The sequence below is a fragment of the Ochlerotatus camptorhynchus genome, unplaced genomic scaffold (assembly GCF_037179485.1).
Source record: "Ochlerotatus camptorhynchus isolate MF236.1 unplaced genomic scaffold, CSIRO-AGI_Acam_v1.1 ptg000232l, whole genome shotgun sequence".
Lineage (NCBI taxonomy): Eukaryota > Metazoa > Arthropoda > Insecta > Diptera > Culicidae > Ochlerotatus > Ochlerotatus camptorhynchus.
In genome coordinates, this window is record NW_027040722.1 from 4,853,352 (window position 1) to 4,869,330 (window position 15,979).

At 42.0% G+C, this 15,979-nt stretch overlaps 1 protein-coding gene across 1 annotated transcript; it reads left to right on the forward strand.

The window, feature by feature from the left end:
• Positions 1–14,909: 14,909 nt before the first annotated feature.
• LOC135704264 (uncharacterized) lies at positions 14,910–15,716 on the forward strand. The gene has a single exon (XM_065225729.1). It carries the CDS (start codon positions 14,910–14,912, stop codon positions 15,714–15,716), a length of 807 nt encoding a protein of 268 aa, XP_065081801.1.
• Positions 15,717–15,979: the final 263 nt, after the last annotated feature.

The following is a 15,979-nucleotide window of genomic DNA, read 5'->3' on the forward strand; positions in this document are numbered from 1 at the left end:
GAAAAGCAGCTCACTGTCAAGAGTCTATAGTAGACTATAGTACACCTCTTTGGACCATTCCACCACTGTGCTGTTTAGGCAGATTTTGTTATTCTCAGACGGAACAAGTCTAGGAGATTTTGAGTATGGTCAAATTATGACCTGAGTCTTCACCACGTTTATACGGATCTTCCAGCAGTTGAAATAATCATACAGGACATCCAGTCCTCTCTGAAATTTGGCAGTCATAGCTCCGATGAACCTACCCTTGTAGACGTTGGATGTGTCGTCTGCCTCTGTTCGAATCGCAACGATCCATCATCAGGGAGAGCCGGAATATCGGAGGTGAATAGATTGAACAGAATGGGTCCAATGATACTTCCGATGTTGAAGGCATCCGATGTGATGCCATTCAGAGAGACCTGGAACGTCCTGTCCGATAGATAATTTTGTATTATCTTCACAAGGAAGATCGGAAGACCGCACCGATTCAACTTGTACACCAGGCCATCATGCCAGACATTGTCAATGCCATAGCAGATGGTTTAGAAGCAGCCTTGTTACGTCCGAGAATGTTTGTTACTCTGGTCAGTTAGTGGACGGTCGATCGGCCTTTTGGAAAACCAAACTGCTCCACGAGTAAGATGTTGTTTTCTTGGGCAGATGTTAGAAGCCGGTGGTAAACTGCCCTTTCGAACAGTTTAGATAACCCTGAGAGAAGGCTGATGGGTCGGTAACTTGAAGGAGAGGAAGGATCCTTCCCAGGTTTCCGAATAGGTATGAGTTTACCTGACTTCCATCCCGATCGGAAGTAGCCAAGTCGGAGGCACTGATTGGCCAGATGGTTTAAGAATCTGGAACTCAAATATTTGAGATCCAGATTGAGGATGTTTTCAAAGCCTTGAGCCTTCATAATTTTTGATGATTTCAGTTGTGATATTGGAATCCTGATCGAAGTAGGCCGCGCTGCGAAAATGATGTGTTTTTGTTTTGCTGCGTCGTTTTCGTTCTAGTGAAAATTTTATAAATTTACAATTTCATTAAACAAAAATGTTAATTTGAAAGTACAGAAGTGATGTTGAAAAGTGCATTAATCTTATTGTGTGTGAAAATAGCTTCGGAATACTTGCGCTCTTGAAATGGGCAATTGTAGCAATTGTAACTCCCGGGTTCAAGCTTCTTGCATTCATAAGAAATGATTGCAGGCAGATTTTATCCATAATGTCACTGCCAGACAGTGGGAGTTAGGCCAAGGGCGAATCTTCATTCTAATCTACGATTCCACATACTAATAATAACCTTTGACACAAGAAAACCTCATATCGATCAGAATGAATTGTGCATATATAGATAGAGCTGGAATTAGGGCGTAACAGCCTTTGTAAACAATGACTTCTCTCGTTGATTTCTCGGAAGGTATGGCTCTCCCTGGCAATTCAACATCTCCATCGAGTAGAGGAAGACTTCTCCTACCCGATGGATATATTGGTTTGTGAACCACGGAACGATTCAGCGGTATCAGTGGTGGAATGTTTTTAAGAATTTTTGTAAGTTTCCAGAACGGCTGAGCACAATCTGGGAGGGACCGGATCTTACTAGCAAAGTCGTTATTTCTGAGATCCACCATCCTGGCTTGGATGATGTTGGTAAGGCGATTGCAATTGGTCTTATGGACAGGCGGACCAGAGCGTTGGTTTTGCCTTCGGATGGTGTCACGGAGTCTTATAAGGTCTTTGGTAGATCTGTCAAGGTTCAGAGTATTGGGCACCTGTCTGGATACTGGCACGTGTTGTTCCCTGGCCCTGGTCTACGCACTTCGTAGTATGGTTGCGTCGACGCAGTGTTGATTTTGATCCCAGTTGATACGATGGTAGTTGCCCGGTGAAGCTTTGAATCGGTTCACCGAGGAACCAGCTTCGGCAACCAGCGGATAGTGGTCCGAGCTAAGTTCCTGGTAGCAGATGTTGTTGCCCATGTTGCTGATGAAGATATCGATGGTAGCGTGAACTCAATATGTTGTACTGCGCTTCCTGCAGGTCGTTGTTCAGGATGGTGTCTTGATTGCGCCGACTGTTGCCCCAAGCTTGATGTTTGACGTTGAGGTCGATGATGAAGTTTTCTCGCCGTCGTGTTAACTTGACAATATCTCTTCGCAGGTCTGCTGCCATATGCATAGACTCTATTTTGAGGCCGCCGTATTGGATTTTGATCTGCCAACTTGAATTCCAAAATGGCGGCGAATGTCAATTCTCCACTTCAAATCCAGGACGGGACGTGACAATCGAGCTTCTCACTCTTCTTAATGTTTTTGAAGAATGCCCTTCGGAAAGTTGCGCGTGGTGTTTGAAGGAGTAGACCAATGATGCCAGGAATGTAAAATATTTTTCTATTTTAAATTTGGATTTTATCCGGAATTTCTACCGCAGTCTAGCAGCTTGAACATCATTTTTACTCAACACAATAAAAATAATCATAAACAAACAACAATATCCATCGCTTAAAACACGCAGTGCACTCAATTTTTCAACTCTCCTTTCGCAAATATAAACAAATAACAACGCCATTGACGTCAACATTGATTCCGGCATCACTGCCAGCCAGATTGATGCGATCCCTCTATCCTTTTTATTCCACGATTGCTACTGTCAAATCGACCAATCAGAAACTGGCTCGGATTTGACAGAAAATTGGCTCGAAATCGCTACCCGATTGTCAAGTCCCGTCCCAGCTTCAAATCATCGAGTCCATTCTGTACACACAAAAAAAAATCATTGATAAAATTAAAAGAACCGTTGATAGAATTCAAAGTTTGCATTGGTTCTTTTTGGTAGAAAGTAGCTAGCTTTCAAAATGAAAGTCAACCAACTGTTAAAACAAAAGTTTAGCATATTATTAATTTTAAAAGTTTTAACTTTCAAATCAAATTGTAGAACTGTCAAACTAAAAACCAAATACTTTTAGATTGATGTTGGAAAAGTGTTGCTTCAGAAGAAGGCTATTTCACCGCAATTAGTATAAGTTTTCACCTCAAATACGAATTATTTTTAATTTAATTGCTTTTATGTAAAAGGGGAATAACCAATATTTATATTTATTTATTTAGTATTTTGTAAATATTCGTATGTCTATTTTTCATTCACATCAGGATGTTGATATCAGGGATGTTGTCTTTGGCGGATGGCTTTAGTGAAGCTTTTCTCCCAGACGCGGGGCTCCCACATGCTGCGGAGTTGGTCGAACGAAAGTGCATATTGTTTTCACAGCTGGCCGGCGATAAGCAGCAAAACCTGGTGCGACTAAATCTAACCAGTGTCCTATAGAAAAAAACGGAATCTGTAATCCCTCCAACGATACATTGCAAACGCTATTGATAGCCACCGAAAGCATATCTGCAGTGTGCTCTAACGTCCCAATATGCTGGCAATCTGGCAAATAATCATCTTGTTTTTCAAAACCACCCTCAAAATATCTAGACAGTAGTTGCAATCTTACCTTCTGCGAAAACTTTACTCTTTCTCATTGCCTCCACTACCGGAATCGGTTCCCGGAACTGCACGATGCACGATTGATTTTCTGCAGTTTGATTCTTGTGTCTCATACTATATGCCCTATTGGATTTTTGGACCATGACAAAGAGCTTTTCAAGGAGTGATTTTGACAGTTGTACAATTTTATTTTAAAAGTATGAACTTTTAAAATTACATGTCGATAATAAATGACAAACTTTCAAACCAAAGAAAAACAATTCATTTTGAAAATATTCATAGTTAAAACTACCAAATTCGAGAAACTTTTAATTTGAAATGTTAAAATTTTTAAAGATAAAATTTTTGTTTTTTGTTTGTAGATACCCATATTGCATGGATTTACATGCATATTCGCTGTCCGGAGGCCACCATATTGGGTTTTGGTCTACTATCTTGAATTCCAAAATGTCGGCGGATGTCAATTTTTCACTTCAACTCATCGAGACCGCCACATTGGATTTTGGTCCGCCATATTGGATTCCAAAACGGCGGCGAATGTAAATTTTCCACTTCAACTCATCGAGCCCATTCCGTAGATATCCATATTGCATTGATTTAGACGCATATTCGCTGTTCGGAGGCCACCATATTGGGGTTTGGTCCATTATCTTCAATTCCAAAATGGCGGCGAATGTCAATTTTCCACTTCTACTAATTGAGCCCATTCCATAGATACCCATTTTGCAAGGGTTTAAATGCCTATTCGCTGTCCGGAGGCCACCAGATGTGATTTTGGTCCGCCATATTGAATTCCAAAATGGCGGCGGATTTCAATTTTCTACTACAACTCATCGAGCCCATTCCGTAGATAACCATATTGCATGGGTTTAGATTAAATATGGGTATCTACGGAATGGGCTCGGAAATCATTTACATTTATTTGCCTCTAACTTTTTTCATCAACAGCATTCCGCAAAATGTTGTTTGGAGCTTTCGTAGGTTTTGTTATTAGCAACAACTTTTGCCCATAACTCAAATCTGTATCACTCATGCATCACGAATTAGAGCGGGCAGAACTTGTTACTGTTTTTCAGTAAATGTAAAATACATGTTTGTACACTGAACAACAGTAGTGGCTTCTGTTCGCGCTGGTTCGTCATGCATAAGAGATACGGATTTGTGTTGTTTACAAAAGTTGTAGGTAATATCAAAACCTACAAAAGTTTCATACGTCATTTGAGGAATTTTGCTCACGAAAAATGTTAGGGGCAAATTAATGTAAATGAATGCACGAAATGAATGCAAATGATTTTCCATGCCTAGTCCGGAGGCTGCCACATTGGGTTTTGGTCCGCCATCTTGGCATTCCAAAATTGCGGTGAATGTAGGTTTCTTACTTTGACTGTAATATCAAGGTATTGATTTTCCATTTGGTGGTTTTGTTATCTCAAAATCAGTTTTAAAAGGATAAAATAAGCATTGATTTTCTGCTTCGTGATTTTGCTACTTTCAAGATTAAATCAGCCGTGATTTTCTGTTTGTGATTATGCTGATCTCAAGATCAACAGTAATTTTCGGCCGTTCCTGATTTTGGATTTCATTTGGATTTTTCCCATCACTGACCTCCTTGGGTAAGTAACGACGAAGATACGCTAGTCAGAAGATGCCTCTTGCTACTACACCGTTCGAAAAATTCATGTAAATTTCTGCGAGATATAGCGCACATAAAATTAACGCTAGATTTGGCATAAAACTACGCGATATTTCGTGTAAATTTAAGCGCAACATCGCATAAATTAGCAATACAGTATGCAAGCTTGTAAACGATTTCGCTGTTTATGCCAGGTATAGCTCAAAATTAAACGAAGGAAGATTTTACGCGATAATTAAAATTCGGAATTTTTTTCTGTGTACTGCTGTGATGACCACCTTCTCGCAAGCATAATCGTCGTGGCTATTGAAGTTAAGCCGGTTGTTGATCATCACTCCCAGATATTTCAACACACACTTGGAGGCACTGGCATAATCCTTGACAATGACAATTTTTGTCTGCTGAACCGATTTGCCATTAGTGACCAATAGCACTTCAGTTTCGCTCCTTGTCATTACCCCATGAATTGGCCTCTGCCCTCCATGCTTCGCCCACTTTGTGGATCCTTATTGTTTTCAACGTACTTGACCCGCCCAGTGGTCATAGCTCAAGTAGCAATTTTGGTTTTATGAAAGTTCTGTAGACCATGATTTGGACTTGAAGAATGCTATAAAACCTCGATAAAACTTGCAACTGTACTTGGGAATGAGTGCCCATTGTGCTATGTGTAAAAAGCGAGGATGCTCATCGCGCAGATAAAATAATCATTTAATACTTTAACTATTTATGTTTGTATAGTTGAAGATGCCAAGTTTCAAATAGCAGACTTAATGGGAACATTTTATACGATAGATGAGGAGATGAATGTATAGAGTTGATAGTTCCGTTAGAGTACGGCAGTGTGAAAATTGTACATATATAGAGAGTAGAAAGCGAGAAAGGTACTGTTGCAATGACAACGAAACAGTTTCCGACTTTTTACCTCACTTTATTTGGTGTTGTAGGGTTAGAAATTTCCTGGGGTATTAACATAATTTACCAATTTTTAGCAATAGTTTGAGTTTATAATTTTCTTAGTGTTCTAGTACTTACGTTTAGTGTTTCTATTGCAAGTAATTAGTTAGTGCTGGTTTAGCGCGTAGGGTACCGCAATGTATGCTGCAATAGTTAATCATTGTTTTTTTTTTATGTTTCACAATTTCACAATGTGTATCAGTTTTACCTGTCGTAGCGAATCGAATAGAATTAACTTTAGGAATAGTTCTCTGTAGATTTAAGTAGCAATAAGTTTTAGATGTAATTTAGCTTTCTCTGTAGATCTAAGTAGACATAATAATTATTTTTTACTATTGTTAATGACCACAAGTCTTACCACTCCACTTCTACGTTCAATTTTGCCAAGTAATACTGCATGACATTTAGTAGCAATAGATTTTAATTTTAAGGTAGGTAACTTTTATTAGCTTAGTAGTGTTAGTTGTACTGCAAGGTCTGTTGCTATTTACGGGCTGCGGCGTAGCTTACTACACTGAAACTTTCCCGATGGTGGTTCGTTGCGGCTGCGGTCGCAACAGGTACGAATCGGGTTGATCATCTCTCTTTACCAAACTCCCCCGTTGTAGAGGGATGGTGAGAGGTATCCCCCCCCCCTCACTACTAGAAAAAAGAGATGATCACCAATTTGCTCATGTACCGACGATGTGTTTGAAACAGTTCTATCGATAGTACCGCACTCAAGTCGTTATCTGAAGAGAGGCATCTAGTCGTAGATTTAGGAACTACAGCTTTTGTTACCTCTACCACTGTATGTGGGGGATACCCCTCACCATCCCTCTCCAACTGGGGTGTTTGGTAAAGAGAGATGAACAACCCGATTCGTACCTTCCTCAAAAGTTGTCCTTCGAATGTAATTATTTTATGGTTTAAAAAATATCAAAAGCATCAAAACGTATTCGGGGCTGCAAGCTGCCCCTTAGGGGCTGTTTATTGACTACGTAGACAGTTTTTTTTGGGATTATTGACTCCCCCCCCCTCCCCCTGCGTAGACATCTGTCCATACACAAATTTAAATTTGTAAGGGCTGTGGATGATTACCAACCCTCCCCCCCCCCCCCCCCCTTAGCCTATCTACCTCGTTTATGAACGGCCCCTTAATGTTTCAGAATGGAGCACGAGTCAGTCATTTATGGTTTGGTTTAGTATTTATGCAGTCATCTTAAATAATACTTTCTGCTGAATTTCATGCCTAGGTGCCACTCACAAAAGTCGACACACAGCTCGGAATGTCAATTGTTTTCAGCACGTGTGCGCTCAAACGCATCACCATCCACTTCACTCTACATTTTCGACGAGCATCGAAAGGGCTGCCATTGGCAGATTTCGTGCATGGTTGATGCATTTAAATATATTTATTAAAACATTCTCGCAGTTCGGCGCACGAGAAAATAACACTACCCTTCACATTCTACAACCACCTCCCCCGCCCCCCTCACTAAACGAAATAAGCGAACCGTTTCAAAAGCAGAAAGTTTCAAATGGGACAAAACCGATGGCGAAAATTGACGAGAAGCAAAAAAAAAAAAAAAGAACTCGTAACGGAAACAAACGAACAGATATGAATAAAGCAGAGTGAAAAGGCACACTCGAACAAAAGGAAGAACCGAACGGCACTGGGAAAATAAACAGAACGACACAGGACGCAGTTCAACGAGAAAACAATTTACTGAGTGCATCAATGTGCGCGTGGCAATTCAGTTTTTATGAGCATTTTCACGGAACCACGCTTCCACACTGCACACTGCCCTGTGCTCTGTGCTGCGAATTGTCTCTTTTGTTCTCGATAGTGAAGTGGTGGAAATCCATAAATAGTGACGAAATGGGTTGGAATTGGGAAGGCGATTCGTTTTATTCCTCGTTTTGCAAATTTTTCGCTCTGGTTTGTTTGAGTTTTTGTCGGCAGAAATAGTTTTGTGGCTGACCAGCACTTGCAGCAGAGAACTGAGTGTGGAATGTGGTGACAATGGTTGGGTTCCTGATTTTAATTTGGTTTGTCATGTTGATTTTAAAACAACATGACATTCATGTGGTGCAAGGGACCGTACAGGAATTGCATCGGCTGGAGGCTTTTGATTTAATTGGATGTGTTGGATTTGGCTGGGTTTGGATTGATTTGAAGGGTAGTTGAAGCTGATGAATGATTGATTTCTTCATTGAAGTTGAGCAAAGTTTGTGCACCGAAATGATTCGGTTGGTTTGTTGGCTATGTTTGGTAATTATTGGAAAAATACATTTACATTCGTCTCGTTGAACCGAAAGATATATATTAATTTATTTGAGAATTCCAACGGTGCTATGGGTTAATCTCTTCTGGATTCGCCTACTTTCTTCTGTATTCCTCTGGATACTTGCCCACTTGGATCAGCTTGAACACAGCCGACTTCTCACTGCTCACACTACTCAGAGTTACGTCTCTGCCCTGATTTGATCCGGCTTGACATTACATACGAGGGTTGCTCGATTAGTTTTGAGATATGGCAACACTTATTTCAATACGTCAAATCTGACATCAGTACACGGCGAATGAGAACGACTCAAATTTGAGTTTAGTTCACTCATAATCGCCAAAAGTGCAGGAACTCAGCGATGAGTAAAATTTGTCCCATGGTTTCCTGTGGAAAACCTAAAAAATCTGCCGGAAAATGAGGATTTTGACGAAAATTTTATTCAGTCTCGGAGTAGTACCAATAGACTGAGTGAATCCAATCTTTACTTTTCTCAAATTCAGGAATTTTTTCCTGGAAAATCCTGGAAAAACCTGGGAAAACATGAGGCAAATTAACTCATCGCTGAGTTCCTGCACTTTTGGCGATTATGAGTGAACTAAACTCAAATTTGGGTCGTTCTCATTCGCCGTGTATAGTTGAGTGTGTTTAATGGTATGTGGGCTCAGAACACTTTGCCATTCGAGTCTACTTGTGCTATTTATGGTTGCGAAATTCGGTTCGACGGAAAATGGCATTATCTCGAGAAAATTTTCGTGCCACGACATTCGCCGTGGTTTATCTCAACAACAGTGTACCGATCAACTTGATTCAACTTTTGGTAATAAAGCACCATCCCGGGCCACCGTGTTTCGATGGTTTTCCGTATTCAATCGTGGTCGTCGTGGGCTCCAGGACGAATTTCGTGAGGGACGTGCCAGAAAACGTTGATGCTGTGCGTGACCTGATTTTGAAAGATCAACATGTTACTTACCGTGAGATTGAGGTATGTCTGGGCATTAGTTTCACTACCATATATTTAATACTGCATGAACATTTGGCCGCCAAAAAGATTTGTTCGCGTTGAATACTGCATAATATGAGAAACGATCAAAAAAAGACTCGTATCGATTGTGGTGCTTCAAAAGACGTCTATACCGAAGTAGCATTTTAAGTTTTATGAAATACTACAAAGCTACTATAAAACAACATTCATAAAACCCTGGTGAAGACTGCTTTGCCATTGATGCATCCACCAAAACCCCATTGATGCTAGAATCTGTCTAGTTGGCCCACCCTGATAGCTGGCCGTGATTTTTAGTTCACGGTCCGTTCCCGTTTTCGGGAACGGATTTTTTTCCGAGTGGAGAAGGTTCTGAAGGGTTATTTTCGAAGCTCTTCAAGATTGATTTACTGCAAAATGGTTGTCGATAAACACTTTGAGATCCATTTCAAAACCGTATTTAAGCTGCAATAAAAGCTATTTGGCAACAATTAAAACAATTATCTAACCCTAGCTGCTTGCTAAGTTCACTAGAAAAACAACAATCAAGATAAAAAAGGATTCATAAATACCATCCGATCTTATCAAAATAATTAAAATAAAAAACTGATCGTAAAGAAATCCTGCCGAATTTCCAAAATTATCAAATAGTTCTCATGGAGTGGCCTAGTTTTAGGTGCCATATAAAATTTGATGTGAAATGTACGTGAAAACATCGAAAAACTTGAGTCCGCGGAAAACATCGATGTTACTAATTATTTTAAATTAAGAAAAAAATATATTAGCCGAGATTTTTGTTTCTCATGATTTTTGCATTCGAAATATTTTCTCATTGCTAAATTAACTAAAATTAAGTTATATCCAAGGAAATATAGATTGAAAATCGAAGATTGTAAAAAACAAACAAAATAATTGTAATATGGCGGAGGCCTAAAAGTTGATTTTTATGGGCCATTTGTGAAAAAGTTATTTTACTTTCAAGAAATTCTAAACAAATTTATAAGGTTGTTGGCAATGTTGCCTACAAATTGTTAAATGTCAAAGTTTGTTTATCTTTCGACAGTTGCACTGTGCGATTCAGCAGTCTTCCGGGCGATTCTCTACCGATGGCTTGTAAGCAATTACTCAGAAAGTGATCACAACATTTCGCATTTCGCACTGCTGTAACCCCGATCATTCCCGAAAAGATCCACTTCTTCCGGATGGTGCTGGAAGTGCACCATCAAACGATGCATGAATGTATGGTTGAATGAATTTTTTCCAAGTGATGATCCTTTCGCCGACTAAAATCGCAGCTATGGATCGGAAACCAACTAGTGTCCGCTAACTGACAGTTTCAGTGGTTTGATGTCGGTACTCACGCAAGTTATTCCGATCTTAATCTATACGCAATGTCTGGAGAAGGCTGGTCTGTTTTCAGACTTTTTTGACAATGTTTTATGAATTTGAGGACCACGCTCACTTCACTCTTTTCCACCAGATGCTCAGTCGTTGATGGTACCCGTTCTACCGGACGTGCTGGTTCATCTAAAGAACTAAATTTTACTGAAATCGACTTCCCTTCGTTCGTTAGCATCGCTGTTATAAATTTGGTTTTCATTCACTATGAGGATCCATCCTTAAAGTTCAATTTGTAAACAGAGGAGATTTTATGATACACTTTTGAAAGCCTAAAAGCCTATGCCTTTTTCTCTCATTTAAAACCAATTGGTTTTATGATTGCTTTTATAATGATAGAACAGATTTAAAGAGTATTTTATCAAGACATTAATAAAAAATTACTAATGAAGCTTATGATTGGTTTATATAACAGTTTTATGGTGGGATTGAATTAAATTACATTTTAAAACAAGACAGTTTTTGACTTCTCGCCAGACTGTAAAAGGTTTTTAAAACAGCGAAAAGGTGAACTACTAAGCAGGAACGTTTTACACTGTGAAATGCTTTATTTAAACTAAATGGATTATTCATTGCCGGGGCTCCCTTGAACTTCCTAGCACATTTGAAAACTTCCCAGAAGTTCTCATAAATTCCAAAAACTTCGTAGAATATCCAAGTTCTTCACATAAATTCTGCAGAGCTTTCCACAATTTCCGAGAGTTTCTCAGGAGATCTGTCAACTTACCAAAAAAATCCGTGCATTTACAACAAATTCCAAAAAAATTCTAAAAATTCACTGATTCCAGTAAATTCAAGGACTTCGCAAACATTCTGAGAACTTCCCCATACGATACAATAACTTCCCAAAAATTTCTAAGACTTCCCATAAGTTCCAAGAGCATTCCAGAATTTTTGACAGCATGCCATAAATTCTAAGAACCGCGACCGACTTTGGTTTTTGAAATTGCACCCCCAATGTTGCCTTGAAGTACATTGTATATTTGGTTTAAACATATCTAGATAGAGCTGGAATTAGGCTAACAGCTTTTGTAAACAATGACTTCTCTCGATGATTTTTAGGATTTCAAGGCACGCCCACGTCAACCAGCGTTACCGTTGGTTAGAGGAAGTCTTGCTCTACCTGATGGTGACCCGATTGATGACCTTGACAAATGTCCAAAAAAATACTCTTTTACAATTATTATGGTGGTCCTGAAAAGGACCGTTTTGAGTAATGCTATTAGGGTGTTAAACACAAATGATGCTGGTGAGCTGTATGTTGCCTGGAATGAAGGTAACGCGATTTGCATAGATGGCCCACAGCTACTCACGAAGAGCTACTGCTTCCGGTCAATAGCGGTGCGGCTTCTTCCTCTTTCTATTCATGCTCATGTGGGCTCCAGCTCACTGCGTGCAGGCAGCGTTTCGTTGTGTACTAGAAAACAATGCTGCTGCTGATGCCGACGACCGGACACCACCACACACGGTGATTGGAACTGAATCGGCCAGCCTTGATAGCTAGCTGCTTAGGGGGAGCCACCACCACTCACCACACGGTGATTGAATAAACACCGTTTGGTGAGACCGGATGGAATTCAACTTTGAAATCTGTGTTAGGGAAATCGCTTTTCGCAGGCAATCGGTGATAATTTTAATTATGATAGCAACAGTTGTACATTCGTGCAATTTTCAATAGTGACATTTTTTTTTTTCCTTCGGTTTGTTTTTTTCCGTCGGTCTTGTTTTCCGTGCTGAGCACCAATGCTACCGACGTGCCAGGAAGGCAGCTCCCACACCTGGACCCTACCTATCGACCCATCAACTCATGAACCGGGGACCAACGGCTTTACTTCCCATCCGAAGGAAGGCGTGATCAGAGATGCTATGCCTCAACATCCCGGCGGCGCCGACTGGTATTGAACCCAGGCCTGCTGGGGTGAGAGGTACTCACGCTTACCACTACACCACCGGTGCCGTTCAATAGTGACATTTTGAAAAATAATAAAGTCTTAACTTTAACAAATGCGTAGGAATATTTCTGATCGATTGATGATAAAATTATTGATTATTTGTCGAGGGGCAGCTGAGCTATTAACGTTCAACATCTGTCATAATTTTGTTACATGTTCCATTTTCGGTTTTTACAAAGTGTACTCCCATACAGAAATCACTGGTGTAGTCCTACGTCAAAAACATCATAATCCAACAAATTAGTAGACATCAAAACAATGAAGATTAAAACGTCCCAATCATCACAACATCCCAGCGACAATGAGCTGGCTCTCATACAGACAAGCTAAGTTTGTTTTCACTCCGTTTTAATCGTCCAATTTTACTGGTGTTTTGATTTTAACTAGTGAACCGTAGTGTTTTTTTTAACTTGTAGTTATTAATCGCTGTAATTAGCGTTAATCAAAAAGGTGTTTTTTACGCGAATTAAACGGCGTGAGTGCTTTTTACGAAAAAAAATTCGCGAAATTCCCCCCTTTTGTCCGCTTATGGGCGAGGGGGAAGAGTGATTTTTCGCTATCGAAGAAGCGATTAGTAAGTGTTTTACAGTGTCCAACTCCGTCTAGTGCGTCTACTAGGCGTTGAGTATTAGTATTTTTGCATGTGCCTAACGTGAATCCGGAAAAGCTGCAGAGGAAAAACCGGAAGAAAAGGCCGAAAAACAAACCCCTTTCGACCTGCTGGAACGGGCGAGGGGGTTTATCATTTGTGAAGTGAACTCCAATTGCGTTGTTTCGAAGCCCACATACCCCTACGGAGGTTTGGGGCAAATATTGGGCTCATCCCATACAAAGTGATAGTGGTGGTTGGTGAATAGGGCCCGTTCGTCCGTCTCGGCCCGGCTTCACATCCACCAAAGAAGTAGCGATACTGGTGAACGAAGAAAGAAAACTCTCTCCCTCTCCCGGAGTGTCGACAAGTGTGCGCAGCAAATTTCTCCCGATACCTGTGGTGTTGACGGCCAAATACTACACGCATACCAGGGCGACCTTGACTCCCTACAGGCGGCGTCGACGAGTACGTTTTGCTGTGGTATTTTAAGAGTTGAGCCTCTCTCCTCTCACCACACGGGCTATTAGTATCGGTGCTTTGATTGCGGTGGCCCTAGTGGGCGATTTAATTCGAAAAACTTTCCTCTGGGACCAGTGAAGTGATTTTTGTCGTCTGACCGCGATATATATCGCTGTCAATTCATCGCTGCAGCGCTTTTCACCGAAACGTCATCAGAAGCCAGGTGAGCTGCTAGAGATTTTTATTTGGGAGGCTGGGTTGGGGTCGCCCTAATGGCGACTTCTATGGGGGGCCCTCCATCATGGGGGGACCAACCGGATCCGGGTGGCGGCTATCGACACGGCGTAGGAGGACGTAATGGAGCAAGGTTACCACCCTTTATGGACCCGCAGGGGAATTACGGTACGGTGCAAATCCTACGTCTGCAAGGGCTAGGAGATCCACGTCAAAAATTGCCGAATCGACCTTTTGATATTCGCAGGGATGTACAGCGTATTGCAGGAGGACAAATAGAAGGTGCTTTCAAAGAGGCGCAAGGAGCCACCTACGCACTGAAGGTTAGGAGTGCTCACCAATACGAAAGGCTGCTGCAGATGAAGCAACTTAAATGCGGTATGAAAGTTGAGGTGATACCCCATCCCTCGCTCAACTCTACGAGATGCGTAGTAAGCTGCCGTGATGTGGTCGATGATACCGAAAATGTTCTGCTCCAGGACCTAAGCGAACAAGGTGTCAAAGACGTCCGACGAATCACGCGCAGGGCTAACGGCGGTAGGGTGAACACACCAACCCTCATACTCACATGTGAGGGCACGTGCTTCCCCGAATACATCGATTTTGGTTTCCTCCGTTGCCGTACCCGGCCATATTATCCGTCGCCCATGCAATGTTTCAACTGCTGGGCCTTCGGACATACACGAATGCGCTGTAGGTCAGCCAAGCCGATCTGTGGGAAGTGTTCCGGCGATCATCCGATCGCTGAGGACAGATCGTGCAACAACCCAAAGTTCTGTCCCCGTTGCAAAACTGATGAGCACTCAATATCCGACCGAGCATGCCCGAGTTATTGCAGGGAAAACGATATACAGAAACTCAAGGTGGACAGAGATCTGTCATATCCTGAGGCGAGAAGGTTATATGACCAAAGCCATGGGGCTACCTCCTTTTCGGGTGTCGCCTCGGCCAGCCTGGAGGGAACTCTAGCAGAAATGAGCAGGAAAATCGAAGACCTTGCCAATGCGGTTCGTGACAGGGACACGGAGATCGCCCAGCTCAAGGCTGCGCTTGCTATAAGGAATTCTGACAACTCCAATAACACGATTGACACCCCACCTGCTAACCCGCCACTAGAGAATTTTTTCGCAATGATGCAGCAACAGATGCTGCAGATGAACGATAACTTTCAGCAGTCCATCAAGGCCCTCGTGGCTACCCAGATTACCACTCAAACAAAACTACAACAGATTGAGGCAGCCATGAAAACGTCCGGTCGGTCCCCTCCGGTACCGGCTCCCCAGAGACCGCTATCGCAAAGGCCGAAGGCCACATCCGCTCCGTTGCAAGTAGCAACGGGCAGTAAAAAGATTATAAATACGTTTACCGAAAAACCCAGCACCAAATCAAGCGTAGGAAAGAAAATTGTAACCACCGCATATGTGCCCACCTCGGAAACCAAAACCGCCGAACCGGGCACACCTACGGCTAAGACTCCTGTTACAGTCTCCTCGCCAGTCACACCCAGAAATTCACTGGATTTCAACCTGGTTGAAGTGATTGACGTCACCAGCGATAGATCCACATCACCGGGGAACGCCAGTGACAGGACGATCACCCCTGACTTCAGTCCGAACCCAAATGCCAGAGTCGATACGCCGCTACCAATTACCAACACGCCAAAATCCTCCAAACGACCGAGTAACGTTCTCAGCCCTCCGATACGGCCACTCCACATAACCCAGCCTCCCATGATACCGAAGTCTCTTCGGTTATCTCCGGAACCACCTGATACCGTTTGAACGGAAGTTGCTGCTTCCGTTCAACGGCCACCGACCACCGCCTGACACTGGATATCTCTAATGGCCATTCGAACACCTAAATCACCGCAAGCTACGAACCACCACGAAACTAGTTCGACTTCTGTCCCGGGCAACCGAGGCACCGTTGAACTGGAAGCCAAAACTCCACCGGAATCTTCGGACACCCCTCCGCACCCGAACAGATCGAATGAAAACCATAGTGCCTCAAGTACACGGGGCACCTGCAGTGCGGACGTCATTCC

Bases quoted from the DNA above. Each gene is read 5' to 3' on its own strand.
- LOC135704264 (XM_065225729.1), top strand. From the start codon at position 14,910: ATGAGCAGGAAAATCGAAGACCTTGCCAATGCGGTTCGTGACAGGGAC.